This window comes from Carassius auratus, chromosome 12 (genome assembly GCF_003368295.1).
Source record: "Carassius auratus strain Wakin chromosome 12, ASM336829v1, whole genome shotgun sequence".
NCBI classification, from domain to species: Eukaryota; Metazoa; Chordata; class Actinopteri; order Cypriniformes; family Cyprinidae; genus Carassius; species Carassius auratus.
This window is the reverse complement of record NC_039254.1, coordinates 16701560-16729324: the sequence shown is the minus strand read 5'-3', so window position 1 is coordinate 16729324 and position 27765 is coordinate 16701560. Positions and strand designations below refer to the sequence as shown.

Genomic DNA, 27765 nt, shown 5'->3' with positions numbered 1-27765 from the left:
ATCCACTCAGCCACGGACACTTACCTTCAGCTCTATTCCCCGCAGTTCCTGTGCCATCCTCTCCTGCTGCCTACTCACCGTCATCATCCGGACTACTCACCTTCTCTCCACCATCATCCGGATTCCTTACCTCCTCACCACCACCACAGAGTGTCGTCTTCTCAGCCGCATTGTTCCTTTGTGTCTTATTGTTAATCTCACTTCATTAAAACTGTTAACTCGCATCTGTTTCCTGATTTTCCTTCACTCCACCGTCACAGAACGATCTCACCAACATGGAAGCAGCGAGCACCAACATCCTCACGGACTTTATGCTCCACAGTGGCCAACACATGGATCAGCAGCAGGAGAGCATCTCTAACACTGGAAGCGCTATCCGAGCGCTGGTGGCACAGGTGTCCGAGCTCACCCAGCGGATTCATCAGCTCAAATCTCCCACTGCACCCATCGCACCGCCTGCGCCGTCCGTCCCCCGGGAGATTCCCCGGGACCACTCCTGGCCAGAGCGGCGACTACCGGCGCCAGAGAATTATTCAATGCATTTCACCCTACAGCCCCGCACCTTCGCCACAGAGAATTTTAAGGTGGCATTTACACTTACGTTGTTATCCGGCAAGGCTGCCTTATGGGGGACGGCGGTGTGGGAGAACCAACATCCGTGTTGTGCCTTGTTCCACGAGGCAGGGAAGCTGCTAATCAAATCTCGGAACTCCATCAAGGTTCTTCCGCAGTGACCGATTATTTCATCAAGTTCCGCACCCTGGCGGCCGCGTGCCAGTGGAACGAGGTGGCGCAGTGAGATCGATTCTTGCATGGGTAATCCAACCATGTACAGAAAGAGATCTACCTCCTCGAGCTGCCCCCCACTCTCGACAGGCTCATAGAGTTGGCTCTATGGGTCGATGCACGGATTAATCGCCTGGGTCGCCAACCCAGTCCTTCTCGCCATACCATCTCTCCTGCTAGGGGGCACTTGAGTCGAGAGAACATGGTCGGTTCCGTCAAAGACCACGAGCCCATGCAGGTGGGTAGATTCCCGTAAGGCCCTACAGTGGTTTCTGGGGTTCGCCAATTTCTATCAGCGTCTCATTGGTAATTTCAGCCAACTAGCCTCACCTCTGACAGCCTTGACTTCCCCCAGTACTCCGTTCAGGTGGGCGGACGCAGCTGAGGCTGGGTTCGCTAACCTCAAGAGCTGCTACGTTTCGGCTCCCATCCTTGTGGCCCCTGATCCCACACGGCAGTTGGTGGTGGAGGTTGACGCGTCAGAGGTGGGGGTAGGAGCAGTGTTGTCTCAACGTGCTGCTTTGGACGATAAGGTACATCCTTGCGTGTTTTACTCTCATCGACTAACTCCTACCGAACATAATTATGACATTGGCAATAGAGAGTTGTTGGCCGTCAAATTAGCATTGGAAGAGTGGCGTCAGTGGCTGGAAGGTTCAGGGGTTCCTTTTATTGTTTGGACCGATCATAAGAATTTAGAGTACATTAGTACTGCCAAAAGACTCAATTCCAGGCAGGCTCGGTGGGCACTTTTTTCGGTCATTTTGAGTTTACTTTATCGTACCGCCCGGGTTCCAAAAATGTCAAACCCGGCTCTTTATCATGCCTTTTTGATTCCTCCACCCGCCTGGTGACTCCCGAGTGTATTTTACCATTTTTAAGTTGGTCTCAGCTCTCGCATGGGAGGTCGAGTCGAAGGTAAAGATGGCCTTACAAGGGGTAATGCCTCCGTCCGGTTGTCCACCGAACCGCTTATTTGTGCCGGAAGAATTAAGGTCCGAGGTTGTCATTGTTCTAATGTAGCTTGTCACCCAGGGATAAGTAGAACTAATGGGTTGGATAGACAACAATTATGTGGCCACGTATAGCTGGTGACATCCATGATTTTGTTTTGGCTTGCTCAGTTTGTGCCAGTGGTAAGTCATCTAACCGACCCCCTTTTGGGCTTCTTCAACTGCTGTCTGTCCCTTCAAGACCCTCGTCCCACATCGCTCTAGATTTTGTTACCGCCCTCCCGCCCTCTAATGGCATGACGGGCATTTTGACCATAGTGGACCGGTTCTTGAAGGCGGCACATTTCATTCCCTTGTCCAAATTACCTACAACCAAGGAGACAGCGGTCACTGTCCTAGATCACGTCTTTCGGCTTCATGGCCTCCCGGTAGACGTGGTTTCGGACAGGGGATCTCAGTTCATATCCAATTTTTGGAAAGAGTTTTTAGGAGCGTCGGTTAGCTTGTCTTCGGGTTATCATCCCCAAAGCAACAGACAATCTGAGCGAGCCAACCAAGATTTAGAGAGGACGTTGCAATGTTTGGTCTCCAAGAATCCTTCTTCCACCAACTCTCTATGGTGGAGTACGCCCACAATTCGTTGCCTGTGTGAGCTATGGGCCTCTCTCCGTTTCAGTGTAGTGTAGGGTACCAGCCACCAGTCTTTCCTAGTCTGGAACCTCATGCATTTGTCCAGAGGTGCCACCGCACCTGGACCAGAGCCAGCGAGACTCTGCCTAGATGAAGGAGTGCACTAAGGCCAAGGCCGATTGCCACCAGTCAAACCCTCCTGTTTACGACATGGGTCAAAAGGTGTGGCTTTCTACTAGTAACGTTTCTCTGCGTTCCGTCTCTAATAAATTAGCTCCCAAATTTATCGGACCGTTCACTATCACCAAGACCTTTAGTCCGGTGACAGTCCGCCTTAAACTACCTCCTGCGTACAAGAGTATACACACCCCACCTTTCATGTGTCCAAAATTAAACCCGTGTTTTATGCACGTATTAATCCACCTACTCCGGTTCCCCCACCGCCGCATCTCGTAGATGGGGAACCGACCTATTCGGTTAATCGTATTCTGGACTCGAGACGGAGGGGATGAGGAGTTGGGTACCTGCTAGGGACATACTGGATCACTCCTTTATTGATGACTACAATCAGCAGGTAGGCACTTCTGGGAACTCCAAGAGGAGTTCTTAGGGGGGGGGGGGGGTACTATCTCGGGGTGTTTGCACTTTGTGGTGAAATCTGTGTGTTTTGCGTCTGCACTGATAAGCTTTTGGGCATCTCCGTTAATTGTCATCAGCAACAGCTGTCACTCATTACTCATCCACTATATATTAGCTTGTCTCCAGTCTTGTGTTTGTGAGATCGTTGTTTAATGTCGGTTACCCTGTTTGTTGATTTTAGTGTTGTCTGCGTTGGATGTCTGTGTTTTTCCCAGAACCTCATTCACTCTCCGCACATCTACTCAGCCACGGACTCTTACCTTCGGCTCTATTCCCCGCAGTTCTTGTGCCATCCTCTCCTGCTGCCTACTCACCGTCATCATCCGGACAACTCACCTTCTCTCCCCCATCATCCGGATTCCTCACCTCCTCACCACCACCACGGAGTGTCATCTTCTCAGCCGCATTGTTCCTTTGTGTCTTATTGTTCATCTCACTTCATTAAAACTGTTAACTCGCATCTGTTTCCTGACTTTCCTTCACTCCACCGTCACATTCGTACAGTCATGAAAAACATGTAAAAACAGCAATTTCCAGGCCTGGAAAAGTTTTGGAAAAATAAATAAAACCATAAAGTTTTGGAAAAGTCATGGAAATCTATTTCACAGTTCTCTGTATAATAGAATTATGTTTAATAAGGTCCTGAACTTGGATGCAGGATTGCACATATATTGCATTACTCATTCCTGCAGCTTTTGACTTTAAAATGAGGGAAATTGCTGCAAAACATTTATTCTATGTAGCGTGTAGGTCAGATGAGTAAACAAATCGACACAAACCATCAGATTAAATCAGACATTTGAAAAAAAGTCATTTGAAAACCAATCACATCACATTTTGTTTTTAAGAAGGTAAGCCTTCACCAAAGCCATAACTAATCAAGTGGATTGTGACAGACACGGTGGAGAAAGGTATTTTAATAATGTAAATTATGTGAAAAATAATGTGTTTCTTAAACCACCAAGCATGAGAGCATGTTCTACGTAGTACACCCCTGAAACAATATCAAGACTTTGTAAAAGAGCATAATAGGACCCCTTTAAAAGCTGTCACTCTCCTTATTACAATCTGTGGGTGCACATAGAATGAGAGCACACAAGTGAGTTCTCAAGACTCAAAATCACATGAAAACTATACATTCCATAATCGCGTTATAAGCATGGATCCTACGAGAATGAGTAGAATTATTATTAATAGCCACAATCCCATGCCAAATTCAAGTCCTGCTCTGCATTCTCTGCCAATAACCCAACTGTGAATTATGCAGCAGTGTTGTGTTGTCAGTGATACACTGCAGCTGTGGAGGGGATGATTTTTTGTGTGCCGGCAGAACAACAACAACTCGTTAGACATTTCTTTTCCTCTAATATTTTACAACTGACGGAAATCCGTCCTAGCGAAAAAACAGGAGGTGATTTGAGAAATGCAGCATCTACCTCTCGGATCTCCTCGCAGATGAACGTGAACACCCAGAAATACAGCACATACTCAGAAACAGCAGGGCCTTCAGGCGGAGGCGGCTTGAAGTCGACCAATAGCACGTAGGCGTACAGAAACAGGAAGAGGAAGTACATCACAACATTGCCGATGAATGAAGTGACAGGGGCGTACCAGAACTGCTTCCAGCGGGAAACCCAAAACGGGCTCTTCTTGGGTCGGAAACTTGTAGCAGTACCTGCTTACAGGAAGGAGTAAACAGGGAAGCCAATAAGAAAGAACTAATTTGGCCAACCTGATCAAGAACGGGAAACAAAATTAATCTGGTGGATTTTAAAATAAAAAAAAAACAGACCTTTTGTTAGTCGCCTGATGTTATTTGAGTCCTCATGATCACCTTCACTGCTAAATATTGCAAGAAGATAAAGGATAAAGACATGTTTGTCTACAGAGATCTTATATTAATGCATGTATCATATAAAACAATTTACTGGTGTTTGATGTCAGCGAAGGAGAAAACAGTCTCCCCGTAATTACAGTCTGTTGCTGAAGGTGGAGGTGCCATCACTGATTTAACTTCTTCTGCATTCTCTGCTTTTCTGTAAAGGTGATATTTCAGTCATTCTTACATAGCAGTACATTTTCAAATTGTAGCCTATTGAATAAAATTTTGTGAAAATGGAAATATTAGTTCATAATTTCACTAGCAGGTTATATTTCTATTAATCTATTAAGATATTTTCTATGTGCTACTTTTTTTGGGGTAATTAAAAGTCAGTTTATCCTTTAATATACTGTTCATGTCTTTTTGACCCAGATAAAAGTTTTATGTTTGTTTGTGTTCTATAAAATATTTTATTTTGTTTGTTCAAAATCTAAACACAGCAAAAACACTGGTTCGGTTTTTGTCAAATTTGTGCAAATTTTAGCAATAGATTTAATGAATTCTGTTATGAATTGTGGCATTAGTTGATTTGTATTATCTTCTATCCTGTTGTATTAAAACTTACCAAATTGGCATGATGATATATTTATTTTATTTATTTCTATATACTGTATATGTGAACCTCGACCACAAAACCAGTCTTAAGTCGCTGGGATATATTTGTAGCAATAGCCACACAAAAAAAATTGTGTGGGTCAAAATTATAGATTTTTCTTTTATGCCAAGAATCATTAGGTATTAAGCAAAGATCATGTTCCATGAAGATATTTAGTAAATGTCCTACTTTAAATATATTGAAACTTAATTTTTGATTAGAAATATGCATTCCTAAAAACTTTCTTATTATCTATATATATATATATATATTTCTCTCTCTCAGGTCTTCAGTCGATGCAGAGTGTGTTCTGAAAGGGTTGGTTGCCGCTCGAATTAAAGTCGAGTTTTCATATTTTAAAATGGTAAATAATGTGTTAGAATTTTCAACTGTTTGGACTGTGGGAAAAGTTTTGTGTGAAATTGTAGATGAAGTGCTGATTTTATATTTTTAATGTAGAGAAAGTTTATAATGCGATGGTTTCTGTATTTTAGTGTAATTTTTGATGAAATAATTGTGATAAAATAAAGGTTTGTTAAGCCTCTCTCTCTCTCTCTCTCTCTCTCTCTCTCTCTCTCTCTCTCTCTCTCTCTCTCTCTATATATATATATATATATATATATATATATATATATACAGTAGGTGGCCAGCCTTTCTGGGGCTTACCGCCGTGCGTACCGCCGTGGCAGTAACTGTAATTCAGTCGCGTGTTAAAATCATTCCCGAAACTACCACCAGGTGGCGCAAAGGGGCAGATTGCGAAATGAATGTAATTGTAAAATGAGATAAAAGAAGGAAGTAAAACAACAATAGCATTATGATATAACATTGTAACATTTTAAAAACATTTATTTTACAATTTGTTATTTTTTTAAATGTAGGATAGGATAGTCTACTAAACAAAAATTAAAAGAAGACCTTAACACAAAGGATCATATGCATGCTATTTTTATTAAACAGTAAATAAATATAAGGCCTATATATATATATATATATATATATATATATATATATATATATATATATATATATATATATATATATATATATATATATATATATATATATATATATATATAAATGAATAATTCCTGTATAAAATGGGACAGCAACCTTTATATCAGTGGTTCTCAACCTTTTTTTCCAGCGGGCCGCACTATGGTCTAAGTGCAAGTCTACGCATATAATTTACATATTACGTCAGCAATACAAACAAACCTGATTTATAATATTATAGCCTAACTATTATGACATATAATCTATTATATGTCATATGCGTAGACTTGCACTTAAGACCATAGTGCGGCCCGCTGGAAAAAAAGGTTGAGAACCACTGATATAAAGGTTGCTGTTCCATTTTATACAGGAATTATTCATTTAAAAAAAAAATCGAATTATATTGTTAGTTCTAATTATATTGTTAACAAAAGTTCATTTAGAACTTTTTTTTTTTAACTTATAAACTCCTTGAGAATTTAAAGTTAGTTTAATAGTATTTAAATTGAAGTAAAAAAAAGGTTTTAATTGCTTAAATTATTTTTATTAATTAATAATATGTTATTATGTTTATTCTTGTAAAAAATACATATTTATTCTTTAGGAAAACTAGGGAAAAAATAAGGGACAATCCAAATATTTGTTTTGCTTTACCTATTTATGTGAGATACAATTATCAAATAATAATAATAATAATAATAATAAAATAATGTCATTAAAAATACCATTGGCCTGAGTAATTTTGTCCATTATAGAATTGTGACTTTAAATATTAGTCATTTAAGTGGTAAAAATACGGTGGAATTAATAATGGCATGGATTTCAAGTGCAACATCCTTATATTTATTTGTTACCCCTCCATCCTAGTACATCCCTGCATCTTTTTCAATCCTATTCCATTATCATTTATAGCACAATTGTTTATACACTTATTTATTTGACTACCTTTTTTTTTTTTTTTTTTTTTTTTTTTTTTTGTCTGTGTGTTGGTGTCTCTGTGTACTGGAAGCTTATGTCACTAAAACAAATTCCTTGTATGCGCAAACATACTTGGCAATAAAGCTCTTTCTGATTCTGATTCTGATTCTGATTTTAGAGCATAACAACTGAAGGTTTATGAAACATTAGCCAACAAAGCATTTTTTTAAACAACGGAACTTAGAGTTGTGAACTAAAATATTATTTCAACCATACAGCATGTGAATAAATAAAATGCATAATTTTCATAACATTTCATTATTCATAAAACGCATAACTTTTCTGGTGTTTGGATATGTACATCAATATAATGAGCTCCAAGTTTAAGAATAGTCCTAGACTTCTCTCTCTCTTTAACAGCATTAGCTCAATGATATACGTCTTCCTTCTGTTAGAATTTTCCTGCCTTGCTAAATGTTGGGCTCATGATAAATAAGTTCACCTCAATCAAATTCAGTAAAGTCAAACCGCAGACAGTGAAGCCTCGGAGACCCGCGCGCTGTGAGGCGGGAACAGAGGACTCCGCTTGGTCTTAAAGCCTCCCGCAAACATCCACGATCACAAATAACAATGATTTTTGTAAAATAATGATTAATTATTAATTGATGATTTGTTATTATCATTATGGTCTTGTGAAAATAATAATATGGGCTGCGAGAAAATTATGAAGTGTAGTGCAGGCATGTTTCAGCCCAGTAACACACCGTTCCTCAAGAGCCAAAACACAGACCGAATTCTGTTCAGCTGGAGGGGGTTGGGTTTAGGATAGTTATTCATGTCTTGTGGGGTCGAGATAAAGGTGTGAATTGCTCTTTCATTTCATATGGACAGTGTCTTATGAGGCTTTCACTCGCTGAACCGGTTTATATAGGACTGTTGTTTTGGTTATATTCACAGTGCTGGCTCTCTCCGACAAGAGAAATGCAACATTCACACTTTACACTATTCCTTTTCGTTTAAAAACATTTCAAGCTTTCTGTAGATATATTTTTAATGTAGCCTACCTATGTGAGACACCACGATATTGTTAATAAAAAAATTATACATTCATTATCATGAAAAATTAAAGTGATGGGACGGCGCCTCCCTGTCATTAATGCACATTAATAATTTTTGCACAAACACTTGAATATGAGCTTCTTATCACAAGTAAAATTCATGCCAATAGCCAACATATTTAGCTTGATCAGAAGGTTTACTGCAAGAGTCGAGCGGGATGTTAAGAGTTAGTCTGTTTCTTTTACTGATTATTTTCAGGTTAAAGCATGATTTAAACAGATTCACACTCAATCGCTTTCGCAATAATGCGTTCAAACAAATGTAATCTTACAGTGCTACTACATTATCAGCATGCTATCTGATTTTGAAATCTTGAAGAAGTTAATCAATCTGTTTAGATAAAATAACTGACAAAGATGTTATTTTCATCACAAAAAAAATTTTCACATCAGAAAGCAGCAATTAAAGATGTAGCTAATGCTTACAATGTTATTAGTTTGGCATGTGATGTAGGGAAAAAGTTTACACATAGCTTAAGCCACTTTAAAACTCTCATGTTCTTTTTTTAAATTATTATTATTATTTTATATGCTTTGTTTTGAACATAACACACACACACATATACATATATATATATATATATATATATATATATATATTAGGGGTGTCGAAATCGATCGAAATTAAAGTCACAGTCTCGAACTTCGAATTAAAAAATGGAATCGTAGATGCTGCCACGCCCCCATGTTGTATGACGGCAAATCAATGACAAAAATAACCGAGCATTCAACTGATGCTGGCGCGCGCGCTATATGGCTTCCGCGAGAGGAAAATTGAATCGGATGCGAAGAAACGGGAGCCCGCGAGCTCATTTCAAACTCTCGCGCATTCCCCACATCCTCGCGCTCGATCATCTCACTTCTGCTCGCGCGAACAATTTTATTTTTGTCAGTCGTGGGGCGGGGCTTGCTGTTTTAGTTGTTATCTCAAATGTCATTGGTTATTCAATACTCCCTTTTCCTAAAGTCAGTATTCGACGCCTGTTAGAAAATGAGTAATAATTCACTTGACTTGACCCATGACTTCATCAGTGGACCAGATACATGCGAGTAATCATTTATTTTGCTTGTTTAATTTATTTTTGTCTTTAATGTAATTTAATGCATTGTTTATAGAGTAGATCTTTTGTAGATACTTGATTAACCGGAATTCTTCTGATTGCTAGTGATTGGAGTCTTGTAATAAGAGATACACATATTTTACAGACTGTAATGATGCACACACACACACACTGTTCATAGATACATTATATATGTATATAAATAAATCTAAATGAATGACAGTGAAGTGTTTAACAAGTGTTTTATCTTTAATCTTTTAAATAGATACATCGTAATATTTGAAGGTTAGTTTAGTCATTTTTTATTGTTTTTGTTTTTGTTATGAACTTGAATGTCATCTTTTGTGACTGCACCTACAAAAGAGAAACTGGATGGCAGTTTATTTTAAGTTTTCAATTGACTAAAGATATAAGTTATTGTTACATTATGTTGTTAATAAAAGTTTTAAATTTGACAGTGTAATGTGGTACATTGCAAACAAAGGTCAGATATTATATTACATAAAAGTCTAGTTTGAAAAATGACAATCTGTGCTCTAAAGAGAATAAATGTGACCTTAGAATCGAAAATGCAATCGAATCGAGGATTTGGAGAATCGTGACTCCCCTAATATATATATATTCCAGAATCTAGTTTTATCGCGGCCAAATATTGTGCTATCCAAACAAACCATAAATAAATGGAAAGCTTATTTATTCAGCTGTCAGATGATACATAAATCTCAATAAAAAAAATACCCATATGATTGTGGTCCAAGGTTACATATATAGTATAAAGTTTTTTATATTTTAAAAGATGGATTTGAGAAGTATTGACAGGTAAGTAACCTCTCAATTAGTTAATTTTAGCAGGGTTAGCAGGGCCATTATGTTAAATGCAAAAACATGAAGCATAGTGATAATTTAAGGAAAGATGCAAGAAAATGTGTCAGGTTACTTATGTAACCATGGTTCCCTGAGTTGGGAATGAGACACTTCATCCTCTTGGGGTCACTATAGGGAATGCCTCGTCGTGACCCGTGTCTGAAGCATACATTGAAAAACACCAACAACACATTGGCCAGCGACAGCCCATGACGTCACTATCCGTGTGACTAAAGTATTAATAGCACTGGGAGAACACATTATCCACTTCTTCGTCTGAAGCTTGTGTCTGAAGCGTGTGTCCAAAACATGGCAGGAAGCTAGAGGACACAGGGTCTCATTCCCTATTGAGGGGAAGTTACTTATGAGTTACATAAGTAACCTGAGACGTTCCATTTCAAGGGAACTTCGAACTGCATTCTCTAGGAGTTGCTATGCGGAACAGTGTACCCACACCACCATGCTGAGGGGAGTGCAGGCCAGAACCATGGTGAGCACAAAGTACCAACTCTACCATTTCCAGTTGACCCTGGGATGTTAGATGGCTGTCCGTAACATTATCCATTATGGTCAAAGGCCTAGGCTATATACCCAAACTTACCTGTTAGGACCATACTCCTGGGCATGGGGTAGAGCTCAAGGCTTGGAATCAAGCATAGATTATTTTAAAGGACTACAACCAAGAGCCTAGCATCATACTAAGTCTAGGCCTGTCACACAGGGGCTGCCGCTTGCTATAGCCTTGCCGTAGGAAATGTCTAAACAGATCCCTAGTAGCAATACCCTGTTTAAATAGGTAATCTGAGGATAAATAGATACATAGTGGCACCCAAGATGAACGGGGCTTTTACCAGTTCAAGAATAGGCATTAAGCAACCGCGAAGCCCTTACCATATAAGTTTTAGTAAAGAATGCAGAGTACTACATGTGAACTTACCACAGGGATTTTAGAAAGTGTGCAAGGCTTCACGTGCACACTTACCATAACAATAATAGGATACTGTTCTAAGGGGATCTCGTGGCACTCTGAAAGAGCAGCTCATAGATTGAATGTTACATCCCAAAACCAATATGTTTGAGATTCATCAACTCAGCTTATGGTATAATGCTGGAGTAGCTAGCAGTTAATATTCAGTTGAGGGGAGCGGCAAACACCAAGCTCTCAAAAGAGAGGGGGGCTCGACCTTCCGCATGTTCCAATGCTGGAACAGCTAGCAGTAATTTACTTAGCTGATGAAGCAACACACCCAGTTCTCAACGAGAGAGGGGGCTCAACCTACAGCATGTTCCAATGCTGGAATGGCTAACAGCAGGTTACCTAGCTGAGGGAGCAAAAAACCAGCTCTCAACGAGAGAGGGGGCTCGACCTACACCATGATCGTTAGACTCAAAAGGGTAAGCGTACTGCAAGCTAGCCAAAAACTCAGCGCATTAGAGAGTTGAAGGAAGGGCCTAGTTTACTTGATGCTGCTGGTTCCAGGTGCTCTGGAAAAACTGGGAACTCAACTCTCACGTGAGAGTAGAACTCCCAAAGTCAGAAAGGAGTAGCGTGCTCATGAGAACAGCCGACAGAGCGAGGAATTCAACTCCTCAGAAGGGGAGAGAACTCGGGTGCCCAAAAGGAAGCACCATGCTCACAATAACCCTCAATGCTGAAGGGAGTGATGCTTCAAAGTGTGTTAATAGACACTCTGCTTGAGTGGAGCTCAAGGTACGGGGTTAAACCCACTCAGAGAAAGGGAACGGAACTAATTACCAGGGTAACCCTTACCGTACGGGATTTTAGAAAGTGGGCAGAGTTTTACGTGTAAGCATACCACCATGTGGATTTCAGCAAGTAAACAGAGCATTATGAGCATTATCAACTCTGGTTGATAAAAAGTAAAGGCCAAAGGGTCTTCTTTCCAAAGACACCAAAATTATGTGTAACACAATGAAGTAAGGAACTGTTACAATTTTAATTTAGGGAGGACACTTTCAGCTGTGAGTCCCCTAATGGGGGGTCTGGTTAACAGGTTAAACTCATAGGCCAGATTCGCCTGCGATCCCCACAAGCTCATTCTCCTCTGTGCCTCAGCAGTGGCGGGTCCTGAACCACGGGAACCAGATGGCTGCCCCACTTTCCTTAAAAAGAGAGACAAACTAGAGCGGAGCTTTTTTTTATCTGAAAACGCTCACAGTGCATGCTAATTGTCCCCTCAAGTCCTCTTTGCCCAAACAAAAAACGCAGAGATTGTGTGTGTCATCAGGTGTCAAATAACGATGACACGGATGCACACATCCTCTAAACACTTTGCTAGTGCTCGCCATGATAGAATAAAAATCGCTCTTACCACGTTCAAGATGCATGTTTCAAACAAAACAGTGAAAACGAAGAAGAGGATGACGTGTTCTCCTGGCGCCTATTTAAACTATAGTCACACTGGTAGTGACGTCATGGGCTGTCGCAGGCCAACATGTGGTTTATGTCTTTCAAAGTATGCTTCAGACATGGGTCACGACGAGGCTGAGCTGAGGTAATTTACATTACTTATGTACTGACTTGAAATCGATGAGGTTGGTGTAGACGAGAGGAGGAATAATCATCGTCAAGGCAAGTTTCCAGAGCTCTGTTCCTCTTTGCATGTCACCCCACCAGATCTGAGACAGTAGGGACTAAAAAGAAAACATGTTTAAGAAAAACACTTACCTTATTTCAAATGAAACAATGAATATCTGCATGCCAACAGACCTGTACTCCATCGTGGCTGAAGAAATAACGGGTATCAGCAGCCATGGCCATCTTCAGACAGGTGGCATCACCCCACAGATTTGATTTGCGGATCAGCAGTTTGTAGGAATAACTTGCTTTGGTTTGGTAGCAAGTGCTGAACACATCTGTCAAAACAATTGTAGTGGAAGAAAAGCTTAAACTTTCTTTTACCACTGGTTTTATAAGACACCAATAGCAAAGGCTATCACACATCCTACCATGAGCCATACACTCAAACTTTGTGGCCAACTCCTTCATGGGGAGCTTAGCATCTGTCTCAGTCTCCAGTTTAGACAGCTCCCTCAGTATTTTGCATCCTCCCAGAGCCGTCAGAACAGACTCACCACACTGATAGAGAAAAGCAGCACAGGTGAGCGGTATGCTATCAGGACATCTCTATCTGAGAACAGATTATCTAATAAATCATAATAAACTTATAATGTGTGTGTGTTTGACAGTGAGGCAATAAAGCACCTTAAAAATCTAAAGAACCTTTTCCACTATAACAAATGTTTTCCACTGTCAAGAAGGTTCCATAAATGTTCAAAGTAAATATCTCTCTCTCTCTCTCTCTCTCTCTCTCTCTCTCTCTCTATATATATATATATATATATATATATATATATATTATAGCAAATTAGCTCAAAAGGGAAATGTATATAAACAATTACAATTAATTATGATTCATTACAATTATAAATATCGGATTCCAGTATTAACTGACAGCAGAATTTAATTCCCCTCAGCTAATCTGCCAGTCCAGTGAACGTTCAGTGTAAGTTCATATCCATTCTAGGAAAGGATATTTTCTTGGCCACAGGAAATTATTTTATACATTATTAATGCATTAGAGCATGTAGCCAGGATTAAAATCATTAGGAGACATTAATTAGCAAGGCTGAATCAGAAACTCATTAAATTTGTGCACAAGTTTTTTTTTTTTTAACTAAACAATATCACAAATTAGTCTAAACAAACCAAAAAAAAACATACATACATTCACTCACACATTCATACAAAAGAGGAGCTAAAGTGGATGACTGAAGCCATGAGAGAAACCAGAGAATGCAGTTATTGAAAATGAGTCAGAACTACCAGAGTTAAAAAGCATCAGTGCCGTTTTACAATGTGGTCTACCGCTTATGTTAAACCTCTGTTAAGTTTAGTTAAATGTACGATACTCGCATTGTCTTTTTGGCGGTAGGAGTAAACGACAGACACAGTGGGTGTGGCCTAGTAGAGGCTTTTACTAACAGAAAAATAACCAAAAGAGGGAATAAAAGTATCCAAAGGTGAAATTGTCCAAAATAAACAGGAAATCTGGTATCCTCGTCATGCTGCGGGGTATGTTGAAGGGCAGTCAGTGTTCAGGAAGGAGGGATCCAGGTAAGGGGCTTCTTCCAGTGGCTGGATCCATCTTGCTGGGTGCGGCGCTTGAAGGGACTAGGACAGCACAGCATCCTGGCCCAACGGCTGTGTAACGGGTGTGGTTCTCGTCCGGGCCATGGGTCCGGCAGCTTATGTCTCTGGCGGCTTAGGAGTCCCTTCACGCACCATTCCTGGATCCACAAGGACACTAGCGTGCATGCATGGGGAAGAGACCGGTCTCCCGGGGAGAGGCATGCTCGGCATTTAAAAAGCAGCAGTGATGAGGCTCCAATTACATCAGTTGTGTCCCATCACATGCCGCCAGCCCTGGCCCTTCCAGCGCCCATCCTCTCTCATACACCCACACCTGAAGGAGTGTCCGGATGCAGTCTCGTATGAAAGTTTTAATTGTTTGAAGGTTTGGTGGTGTTGGAGTTCTTCAAGTTCTTCCGGGTTTGAAGTGTGATGAACTCCAAAAGTTTTCTCCCAGATGAAGGTGATGAAAAAAGAGAGAGAGAGACATCAGATGAGATCCTAGGATCTTTTATGAATGGAAAGTCTAAGTCTAAGTCTAGTTTAAGCCTTTGGTCATTTTAATTGTGATGATTTTGGCTGAGATTTAACAAAAACCCACCAATTCACCTCAACAAATTGGAATTCTTCATAAAACATTTAGTGAATTGTTGGCCTTCTGGAAAGTATGTTCATTTACTGTACATGTACTCAATACTTGGTAGGGACACCTTTTCCTTTAATTACTGCCTCAATTTGGCATGGCATGGAAGTGATCAGTTTGTGGCACTGCTGAGGTGGTATGGAAGCCCAGGTTTCTATGAGAGTGACCTTTAGCTCATCTGCATTGCTTGGTCTCTTGTTTCTCATCTTTCTCTTGACAATAGACCAGTGCTCCAAAATTTCTTGGTAAACGGGTGAAGTGACCTTGGTTTTCAAAAAACACAATGGACCAACACCAGCAGATGACATTGCAACCCAAATCATCACAGACTTTGGAAACATAACACTGGAATTCAAGCAACTTGGGCTATGAGCTTTTCCACCCTTCCTCTGTACTCTAGGACCTTGGTTTCCAAATGAAATACAAAACTTGCTATCATTTGAAAAAAGGAGTTTGGACCAATGGCAACAGTCCATTTCTTCTTTTCCTTAGCCCATGTAAGATGCCTCTGACGTTGTCTGTGGTACATGAGTGGCTTAACAAGATGAATATGACAACTGTAGCCAAATTCCTTGACATGTCTGTGTGTGGTGGCTCTTGATGCATTGACCCCAGCCTCAGTGCATTCCGTGTGAAGTTCACTAAAATTCTTGAATCGATTTTGCTTGACAATTCTCATAAGACTGCAGTTCTCTCGGTTGGTTGTGCATCTTTTTCTTCCACACTTTATCCTTCCACTTAACTTTCTGTCAACATGCTTGGATACATGCATTATGTGAATAGCCAGCTTATTGCCAATTAATTTTTGTGACTTACAGTACACTCCTGGTGAAGGGTGTCAATGATTGTCAGAGACATTTTGAAAGCTCAGGAAACCTTTGCAGGTGTTTTGAGTTGATTAGCTGATTGTCATGTCATCATATTATAATTTGTTAAGAATGTGAATTGGTGGATTTTTGTTAAAAGTGAGCCAAAATCATTACAATTACAAGAATCAATGACTTACACTACTTCAGTCTATGTGCAATGATTTATTTAATCCATGAGTTTCACAATTTGAGTTGAATTACTGAAACAAATGAACTTTTCCTCGACATTCTAATTTATTGAGAAGCACCTGTAAAAGCTTATTTAGAACATCAGAAGACAAAGGCCCCTTTCACAAAGAGACATGTTTCGCTGTATACACATGCGTTTTGTATCGTATAGGTGTTTCATCCACACAGATCTGGACTTTTGGGAGAGTGAAACCAATATTTTTTTTAAACCGGGTCCCAGAGTGGATACATTTGAAAACTTTGCATTTGCGTTTTTTTGTGTGTACAGCGAATCATTATATTTTCTGAAAGATGACATCATAAGCCCATGTCTTGCCCCAGTCAGACACCTCTACGTCACGTAACAGCAACAAAAACATTAACGCACACTGAACTATTGTATTTTTATTAACTAACATTAACACAGATTAATACATGTATAGTTCCATGTTCGTTTGTGTACCATACGCAAGGTTTATGCGCATAGTCCATGTCTTCTTCTCTGTTTTTAGTGTATCTCTGAGGCAGAATTACAGTGTCACATGCAGGTCTGGCATATATACTATATTGTTTTGTGGATTTGTGTGGATATTTCTGGAGATGAAAAAAAAAAAAAAGTTCGGATAGGGAAAGCTCTGGCTTTGTGTGGATGTAGCTAAATTCAAAGAGACCAAGCATGGTATAGGTGGGGTTTTATTAACTAGTGATCTATAAAAGACAATATTTAAGAACTGTGATGGTATACACAGTGTCCTGAGGAGATTTGTGTTCTTTTTCACAGAATGGCTTTTCCATGAATTAATTATGGCACTTTTCCACTGCATGTTACGAGTCAGCATGGCTCAGTACGGAACGGTTTAAGCTTGGCTTGCATTTCCACTGCAGTTTATTATAACTTTAGAGTGGGCAGGATTATTCACATGTCATTATAGTTGCACCGCCTTTACTGCTATTGAGAGTTGCTCTGCCCGCATTCCTTTGAGCAATAAATACAGTACTATCAGCATTGGTTGCCATGGAACCATAGGCCTCTGCTGCCTTTTTGAGACGTTAGCCGAATTTCGGGGGAAGGGTCTATTAAGCCCTCATAGTTGTCTTGTTGACTGAAGGGTGTTATGGATGTACATATATTTTAGGGCTGGTACGCTATTAAAAATTTTAATCGAATTAATTACATGATGTGGCGACTAATTAATCAAACCATCAAATATGTACAAATTACTCCAAAAAGATCATTTTAACTCATTGTTGTGTAAAGCATCAAACAGGAATTACAAGAAATATTTTGTTTTATAATATTTATTTCATATAGCCTACTCTTTTGGACCATGTGAGTAAATTATGACAGAATTTTCATTTTTGGTTGGGTGAACTATAACTTAAATAATTTATTTTCTTAATTTTATTATTATTACTATGAAAATATTTAATTATTTATTTAATGAAATGATACTCTAAATCATAAACTAAAACTGCCAGTAGGTGGCTGTAAATGTCTTATTAAGTCATCGACTCATTTATTAATTCGTTCAAATGGCTCATTCTTTCAGGAGTGAAGTAAATGGTTCTTTATAAATGGTTCATTGAATCATTAATTTGATGTAAATATGAGACACAATCACAAATGGTTAAACTGTGCCACAACGCGTTTACGTCACCCACAAAGCGGAAGGAGACACAAGCACTGAGTCCGAAATCGCATATTGCAAGGAGTCAGCGGTGTTTTGATTTGAGTGCGCGGGCAAACATAAAGAGAGCGTTGTGGCGTGTGTCCATTGCAAGATAGAGCTGGCATACCACAACTAGGATCCTATTATTTCCGCGATGCAGAAAACGCGGAGGGAATCACGGAATCCAGTCATAAAAACTGAATTTACAGTTTAACTAGGAATGGCACGGAATTTGCCAAATTTTCAATGAATTAATAAAAAGTAGGTCATTGCACTTACATCAAATCACGATATGGACTCACAATCTGTTTAAATATGAATCCTGCATGTTCTGAATTGCTGTGTTAATGAATGGAGCAGAAACGCATCTTCCTTTATTACACACACTGAAGTGCGCGTGATGCTCGCGGTGATTTCAGCGTCTGCTGTCTCACAAAATAAGGACGTGAACACATGAACAACATCTCCAGAACTGTTCTGACAGTCACTTCATGAGAATTTGACCCTTTGATTTGAGTAAAACTAGCATCACATCACTTATACACAGAGCTGTAAAGGTACGTTACAGACTATTGTTCAGCAGAATGTACATAGCCTTCTAAAAAAAAAAAAAAAAAAAAACTTTTTTTAAGGTTAAATCACAACATTTCTTCCATTTTTTATTTTTTATAGTAAATCTCCTTTGTTTACCAAAAAGTTAAGTTAATTTTCAATAATTAAAAGATAAATTATATTAATGTTTTATGTGTTTAATGTGCATCTCAGAAAATGCTTGGTAGCACTTTATTTTACAGTCCTGTTCCTCGGGTACATACCATGTACTTATTATAGTGATTTCAATGACTCTGTAAGAACTAGGTACTAACCCTGAACCTACCCCTAAACCTAACCCTACCCCATTGTAGTTACCTTGTGTTACCAGAACTTTCTTAGATAAATACACTGTAAGTACACTATAAGTACACGTACTGTAAAATAAAGCAACCATAAAACCCCAACTGAATGGCACTTAAATGCACTTAATTCAACTTTAGTGAATAGTCAACTTTATGTCATTGTTCACAGTACAAGAACAGACAGAGAAACAATCGGTAATAATTAAATGTTCTAAATACCATTACATTAAATGTTAATAATTCTAAACATTCTATGCATTAAAAAAAAAAAAAAGATATATATATATATATATATATATATATATATAAGGAAACGTAGTTGTTAATTTATATATATATATATATATATATATATATATATATATATATATAAGGAAACGTAGTTGTTAATTTTAAGAGACCCAGGAGTCTTATTTTCTCTTGCATAATTAATATTGCAATTTAATTAAGCAAAAACACATTTTATCCGATTACTCGATTAATCAATGGAATTTTTGGTAGAATACTCGATTAATAAATATGCGATAGCTACAGTCCTATCCATACTCTGGGTCCGGGCTATATTCCAGGCTCGGAGCCCTCCCCCAAGGACCGCACGCCAAAATACACTTACTATTTGCCCAGATTATATGTAAAGGTGAACTTGTGAATCATTTTACGTGGGTATACTGTATGTCAGCGGATATTTATAGAGCTTGCAACAATACAGTTTACATTTAACGATGATATAGACATTCACACAGGCACAATGTATGGGAAATTTTAATTTATTTACATCTTACAGTTAATTATTAAATATAAAATGGGGGAAATTAGCATGATCAATCAAATATCCAAAATCAACCGATAATGACACAATAAAAAAAAAAATCTCTCAAATCAGTCCATAACTGATATATTGTGCATCCCTAACAATATTACAATAACTACAGCAGCTCATCGGTAGCACTTTACCATTTCCCAGCATAAGATCGCCATTTCACCACGGTTCTGCAGCACTGCCCAGAGGAAGAGACATAACCACGGGTGCCTGCACATGCTTTGCTGATACGAGTACTCCTCCTTCAGGACCTTGCGAACCCTCTGGAGGGGGGTATTCATAGAGAACAGCGACATTTCATTTTTAGGTACTGAGCAGACGGTGCAAAAAAATTCCTTTTCAAATTATACAGAACTAAAGTGAGGTCTGGTACCTTCAAAGCTTTTCTTCTGGTAGATGCTGCATCCACTTTGAACAAAGACCTATAGAAGGGCTGGCACACCTCTCCCAAAAGATCCTCCAGCAGCAGACTCACCTACAGTAGGATGAGAAATTTAAAACAGCACATATTCATTCACACAACTGGTGCACAAAACATCAATATAACCGCAGCTCTGTAATCAGTTCCTTTTATTTTAAGTCATGATTTTTTAAATCAGCTCTCACTAAAAACAGAAGGAATCAGGACACATCTTACTGTTGATGCACACTTTATACAGGCAAGCGGATGAGCCAAGTATATGTTATACAGCACGTTAGGAATTTTATTAAAGGCATAGTTAACACAAAAATGAAAATTAAGATATTTGTAATGAAATCTGAGAAATTTCCGTCCTTCCATTCCAACGAACTCTTTGATGCTTCAAAGCATCCATAAAGGGATTATAAAACAAATCCATATGTATTTAATTGTTTAGTCCAAACTGACTAAAGAGACCCAATCATTTATCAGGAAGGGACTGAATTTAGGCTTTATTTACATATATACATGTGAACACTGATGTGCAAGAACAAATCTCACTGGTTATGGTGGAAACTAAAACAAGCTTCATTTGCGCCCTGAAGACAAACGAAAATCTCACAGGTTTGGAATGACTTGAGGGTGAGTAAATGGGAACTTTCATTTCTGCGGTAAAACTATTACTTTTTAATTAACAGTTCATAAAAATAATGAAATTTCCTGATTATGTACTCTATTTACTCACCTTCAGGTTAAACAAGATCAGTCTTTTCCCTGCCATTAAATTAGGGGGATGACATGCCCCTCCCAACAGCCCCCACCGGTCCACCTTGAAGGCTGTTAATTTCATTTAATTTTATTTTATATATAGCGCCAGATCACAACAGAAGTCATTTTAGGTTTCCTTTTCTATAGAACAGGTCTATACCTTGTTCTTTTATTAAACAAACTAAATAGCCTAATTGACAAGACATGTAATTTCTATCTCTACATGGTTGCACATTTACAATTCCCCTCTGGTCTCTGTATTGCACAGGGTAGGGTTGTGCGCACAAAAAGTTGAGCACACCACATTCCCACCAGCAGACAGAGAGCATGCGGCAGAAAATATGTCTCATTAACCACCTGAAAAGCAGACAAAAATATCTGTTTTTTAAAGCTGCACACTTTGTGGATAATTGTTGTAAATAGAAATGTTCCATTGTTAAGTTCAATGTACAGTTCAAATAACTGTTCAGTAGTTATATTGACAGCCGTCATTAAAAGAAACACATGAATACCATGATTACTTTAAGTGTTGTTGTGGTGTCCATCTACTAACCCCCAGACCCCCCCACCCCCGAAGAGAAATTTTGACATTCCCAAATCCATATTTAGGCAGCTTCTAAAATAATCTGCATGACTCGAACTGACAAATAAAGCTCTTTTCTAGTGAAGCAATCTGTCCTAGCAAGAACCACCTCACATTGCTGACAAAAGGAATGTGTAAATTGTACATTTTAAGGGCCCTTCACGATGTTACACTGCGCAAACCAAATATGTGGGACGATTTAAAAGAGAAGAGCTGTACTTGATGGGTGGGGTCATGCAGATTACTTTGAAGCTGGCTGAATATGAATTTTTGACAATCAAAAATGATCTGGATTGTTTTCTTCTAAGTTGAAAACTTTAATTTCTCTTCAGCAGAAAAAAGTATTTTACATCTTAGATACTCTGGCAGTGTAAATAATCAGGAAACTGCCTGCAGGTGGGTGTCATAATTGGGGACACCTGCCGATATTTGTCCATTTCCAGATCTCACCTCATAAATGCTGACACGGCATGTCTTATCATTGGACTCGTTAATGCGCTCTTCCAGGAAATGCTGCAGCAGCACGCCAGCCTGAGAGGTTTTAGAGATGGAGTCATAAAGACCCTCCAGTCGGCCGTAAGTCAGGTAGTTCACAATGTTTAGACCGTTGTCAATGAAGAGACGCACAAACTGGGGTTTATCATTCACCAGGGCATCAGTCATGGACTCTTCAAGATCTTCATACTGTTTATGTCAAAATATAACAACTTCAATCATTCACATCACATAATGCATAACAGAATAGTAGTGGACATTTTAAAAGGGGTCATATGGCATTGCTAAAGAACATTATTTTGTGTATTTCGTTTAATGCAATGTGTTAATGTGGATTAAGGTAAAAAATGTAAATTAAAATTAGAATTAAAAAAATATATATTTTCCCCAAACTGTACATTATTGTGTCTCCTCTATACCCCGCCTTTCTGAAACCCATCGATTTTTACAAAGCTCATCCGTCTGAAAAGCAAGGTGTGCTCTGATTGGCCAGCTATCCAGTGCACTGTAATTGGCCGAATACCTCAAGTGTATGACGGAAATATTACACCCTTCACAATACTGTGATCTCGTGTCCCAGTGACGAGAGAAAAACATTAAAACCCATTATAAATGAGGCATTTGCATTCTTTGGGGACATAATTATGGATTATAATGACTTATCTTGTCTTATACGAGTTGCAGTGCATCGTGCCGCGTCAACATAAAACAATGTCTGCATTTGTGATTAGAGAAACAACAAACAACAAGAATCACTACTCTACCCAAAATCTTCCCACATGGTGATGTAGACATGTGGGGGCATGTTTGACCAAGGCGTTTTTGGAGGGCGTGGACAAGTCCTAACTTTTATAAAGAATATCTTTTTGGGTTTAAGACTTCAGTCTTTGCAACTTTAGGAATCTTAATCATGCACGAACAGCTTGATACACTCCAAAGAGAAAGAAAAACATGAAATAGCATCATATGAAACCTTTAGTATGACTACAAGGAATAGTTTTGAGATTGGTCATAATTTCCTGTGCTCAAATACATTGATCAGTCTGAAATCTGAAGAAATATGGTTGGTCAATCAGTTAAAGTATATTTTATAGTACCATAACCTCTCAAAAGATACGATACCATTCAAGTTTTGGATGGTAAGACTTTTTGAAAGATGTCTCTTCTGCCCACTTAGGCTGCATTATTTGTTAAGAAATACAGTAAAAACAGTAATACTGTAAAATATTACTACAATTTAAAATAACAATTTTCTGTTTGAATATAATTTAAAGTGCGGTTAATTCCTGTGATGCAAAGCTGTGATGCATCATTTCTTCAGTCTCCAGTGTCACATGATCCTTCAGAAATCATTCTGATTTGTTGCTCAAGAAACATTATTATTATAAACTGTTCAAAACTTATTAATAATGGTGTGCTGCTTAATATTTTTGTGGAAAATTTTCAGGATTCTTTGATTAATAGAAAGTTCAAAAGAACAAAATGAAAATGTTTTGAAACATCATAAATGTCTTTACTTTTGATAAATTTAATGTGTCCTTATTGAATAAAAATATGAATTAGTTTTTTATTGACCCCAACCTTTTGAACAGAACATTAGAGGGCTGCATTGGGATTGAGTCCCGCCGGGTCCCGCGGGACCCAACGCAAATCTCGCGGGAGCGGGCGGTTTGAATTTTGCTGCGGGCGGGAATGGGCAGCTAAAAAAACACCGCGGGATAGGGAGGTTGCGTAGCGACATGATGGAGAATAGATGATGTAAAAAAGAACCTAATGTTATTTATTAGTTTTGTTTTTTGAGCAAAGCCCCTCGTTGCCATTTGTTAATTAGGTCAAGGGGCGTGATGATGCCAGTGTTACTGAGCAGGCTGCCTAAGTTTGAATGTTTTTATTCTTATTTGTATTTTTCAAACAGAATACCTGCGACATTTAGCTAATAATTGTAAAACTGTTTTTCATGTAGCCTATTTTATCATATTATGTATATTTCTTTGCAAAGCAGTCTATTTTTATGTGCAAAGTTTTTGATAAAAACGAAATGATATTTGAATGTATTATGTGTTTTGTCTTTTTTTTTTTTTTTTTTTTTTTTTACATGAAGGCCCCATGAATCTCTTTAATAATATCAATACAAATACGTGTTTTTTTTTTCCCCTGCGGGACAGGTGAAGACACAAAATCAGTGCATCTCTTTTATTGTGCGGGAATAAATTGTCAAGAGTTTTGCGGGTGTGGGCTGAAGTGGACATACATATTGCGGGAGCGGGCAGGAGTGTAACACATACGTTGCGGGAGCGGGTGATAATGGTGATAAATTCGGCGGGATTGGGCGGGAGTGGGCGGGAGCGGGATGAAGAAAACAGTCCCACGCAGGGCTCTAGTATACATAAACATTTTTTTTATAAAAAATAAATCCTTTATGTGAATGACACTTTCAGTTTTGCCACTTTTATTTATGAATTTGACAGACACTTTTGTCCAAAGTGACTCTTCATTCAATGTTTACATTTAATCAGTTCATCCTGGGAATCAAACCCAAGACGTTACCCCTTTTTAGTGCCATGCTGTGCTGTTTGAACTACAGTAACATGCAACAACTTGCGTTAGTTCAGAAGCTAATTGAATATTTCTCACAATTCTCTACTGTACCTTCCAGTCAATGTTTCCATTGAACAGTTCACTCTTGGCAATGTCCACCCTGTTCCAGGTTACAGCCAGCTTCAACTCATCAACATAGGGGTTAGTAGTCACCGAAACTCGCTGTTCACTTGCTAACACATTCACACAGCAAAATTATGTTGATTAAAAATATTCAAAATGTAATAACATCAAAGTACACTTTAGACAGAAAAGGTTAGAAGTTAAAGTGACACAAACACTGCAATAACCAGTTTAAATCTACCTTGAACAAGCACTTTAAGCATCACAGTGTCAAAATCATCAGCTCCTTCTGCGTGATAAATGGAGATGAGGTCTTTCTTCTGGTAGATGCTTAAAACCTTTCAGAAGCGAGCCAAGCAACAAGAAAAAAAAATCAGTGCTTAAAGAAACGTGCCTGTGACATGTCAACTTAACCAGAGGTCCAACTAAAAATAATGACTTTTTTTGCTTTTCAGCTGAATTATTAACATAAGTGAATGAAAAAACTAAATATTAAATATCATGGCTTAAAATTTACTGAGTAATCCACTATTTTGTAGACGGGGGTTCGAAATGACAATGTTCACCAGACATTTGTTGCCAAATTACAGAGGGAATGACTTTAAAAAGATGACGGCATCATTATTTTATTTTTATACAGTGATTTTCTTATACAGTGATTAAAAAATGAAAGTCAATTTGTCGTTCATCATTATTTATGTTTGATTAAGTACAGAGTGTGACATTTACCTTATCAACAAGCTTGTCCATGTCTTGCTCTGAAGGAAACTGTTTCTTTACTTTCGTGGTTATGCGTTCTCTTAGCTCCATGTTGGGAGACCCTTCTTCCTTCTCTGCTCCTCCAAATGCTGAAATCGGAGCATATTGCACATTCTCCACAATGTCACTCACAAGATTAGCAAGCCCACCCGAACCAGCCAGGACCAACCAGGGCATTGAATTCTTCAGAGAGATTTCTAATGCCTGAAATGAAGAAAAAATTAACAATTAAGGGGGAAGTTTGCTCATAATGGAAGAGTGGCTGTTCATTTTCTCACCCTCAGACCAAAACATAGGTGACTTTTTTTTTTGTGGTAGTACAGTAAGGAAGATTCTTAGCTGAAACCATGGTCCTCTGTGATTCATAAAAGGCAAGTTAGAGGCTACCGGTACTTGAAAGTTAAAAAAACAAAGACAAGGCAAAATTGATAGCTGTGACTCCTGACAATATATATTGAGGTATTATTAAGCAAAACAATTGGTCTGTGCTGGTCAATATTGTGCAAGAAAATATTTTTTTTTAATGACATTATTACCTGTAATCCGCAACCTCAGGAATCTGATTATTTTCCCCAAACTGGTTCACACAATGTCACATGCACAGACACAGCATATTACTGGAGGACCCAATAATGATATGACATGTTGATGTTTTACATGGCTAAAACTAGGGCTGCCCCCAAATAGTCGACTAACCATTAGTCAACAAGGAGAGGTTTGGTTGACCAAAATTTGGACTGTAAGTCACTCTTTTCTTTCATAGTTTGGTTGGTCCTGCGACTTATAGTCAGGTGCGACTTATTTATCGAAATTAATTTCACATGAACCAAGAGAAATGAACTAAGAGAGTGAACCAAGAGAAAACATTACCGTCTCCAGCCGCGAGAGGGCGCTCTATGCTATATATCCTATGGTATATCCTACACTGAGCAGCATAGACGGTAATGTTTTCTCTTGGTTCTCGGCTCTAAATAAATGCGACTTATAGTCTAGTGCGATTTATATGTTTTTTTTACTCATAATGACGTATTTTTGGACTGATGCGACTTATACTCAGGTGCGACTTATAGTCCGAAAAATACAGTGGTTGCTTAGTTGCAGAAATTTTTTTTTTACATTTGCTAAGTCACACTGTCTGTAACAGATAAATTGGTAACAGCTGGTCTATGTGGTAATACATCAGGCAGGACATCCTAACAATCTCTTACCATTCATCGACTTTAAATTCATCAACTGAAATATGCAAGTATTAGCAACTTTACATGGCTTCCCAATCTTATGTTAACCTGGAGAAATGTGCGCTATTCAGTGTATGTGCAGAGTGTGGAAGCTGAACAGTAAAGCGCTCTGCATGAGAGATGGAGGTGCTGGTGCACTGCTCTTAAAATATTTTGTAATTTTTGGCCAAACAGATAAGAAAAATTACTCTTTAGAATATGTAAAGACTCTTCATTAATTTGTGTGCACTCATAATAACAACAAAACATTGCGCTTTTGTAAAATAAAGAAAAAGAACACAACACGATGGGTTAGGGCTCTGTGAAATTGAGTGGGGTACTCTATGTATACTTCATTTACAGATATGAAAACATATCTATAGAAAGTGAAATTTAAAATATTCTCAGATTATGTAATCCATAACATGCATACAGGGTAATCATTGCTTAGTCGAGGGCAGCCCTAGCTGAAACACATGAAGTGAAAAAACTTCATCAGCTCATCTTTTTAAAAGCATTAACAAAGAAAAAACAAAACGAAAAAAATGTTTTGGCCCCTTCATTCAAGTACTCATTTCAAGTTGAAGTGACTGTCAGGCAGATTTAAAAGTGACTTTTGATTGAGTACCTTGTAGATCTGTGCTGCTCGAGTGGTCCTTCAGATGATTAAGTCTGATTTGATGAACACCGAGCCGAGCCAGATAAGAAGAACCGAGGAGCTGATGATACTGTGCATGTGTGATTCAGTGTGAAGCAGACTAACACACAGAGCGTCTGAACCAAACTGATTCTTTTGGTGATTGATTCTGAACTGATTCTGTGCTAATGTTATGAGCCCAGGTAAACCGTAGGCTTGAATCAAGGGCAATCATCGCAAATGACGCCATTACGTCGAGCGCAAAAGAACCTTCTTTTGCAAAAAGTTCTTCAACCAGTTTATTGAATCTAACTGTCTGAAAGAACTACTGGTGATCCAAAAACCGATGCAAACGGTTCTTGACTCAAGAATGAGTCAATGTTTTGTTCATTATCTGGCTCAGCTCGGTGTTTATCTTCAGTTCTCACTTCACAGCAGTTCAGTCTGTGTACTGTTTGAGTAAATGAATTACTCCGGGATATTGGTTTGTTTCAACTCAGAGGGAGTGTCACCCACATTAAAAAAGTTAACAGCTTAAGTCATTTGTGGATTAATGCGTATTAGAGATGCAAACCGTTTAAAAC

General features: G+C 38.6%; 1 protein-coding gene across 5 annotated transcripts in view; it reads right to left on the bottom strand.

Moving 5' to 3' along the window:
* The window catches only part of LOC113111986 (transient receptor potential cation channel subfamily M member 4-like), a 106300-nt gene that overhangs the window by 37977 nt on the left and 40558 nt on the right, over window positions 1–27765 (bottom strand). For 2 of the 5 annotated variants that reach the window (XM_026277305.1, XM_026277301.1), the window contains exons 8-19: window positions 25298–25531; window positions 24810–24906; window positions 24557–24678; window positions 21863–22096; window positions 20035–20136; window positions 19796–19924; window positions 13413–13542; window positions 13174–13319; window positions 12985–13097; window positions 4937–5044; window positions 4801–4850; window positions 4445–4686 (exon numbers count right to left, since the gene is read on the bottom strand). In XM_026277305.1, the coding sequence (XP_026133090.1) occupies window positions 4445–4686; window positions 4801–4850; window positions 4937–5044; window positions 12985–13097; window positions 13174–13319; window positions 13413–13542; window positions 19796–19924; window positions 20035–20136; window positions 21863–22096; window positions 24557–24678; window positions 24810–24906; window positions 25298–25531 (1707 nt within the window). The remainder of the gene's footprint in view (window positions 1–4444; window positions 4687–4800; window positions 4851–4936; window positions 5045–12984; window positions 13098–13173; window positions 13320–13412; window positions 13543–19795; window positions 19925–20034; window positions 20137–21862; window positions 22097–24556; window positions 24679–24809; window positions 24907–25297; window positions 25532–27765) is intronic. The other 3 variants (XM_026277300.1, XM_026277302.1, XM_026277303.1) reach the window with 2 other exon arrangements.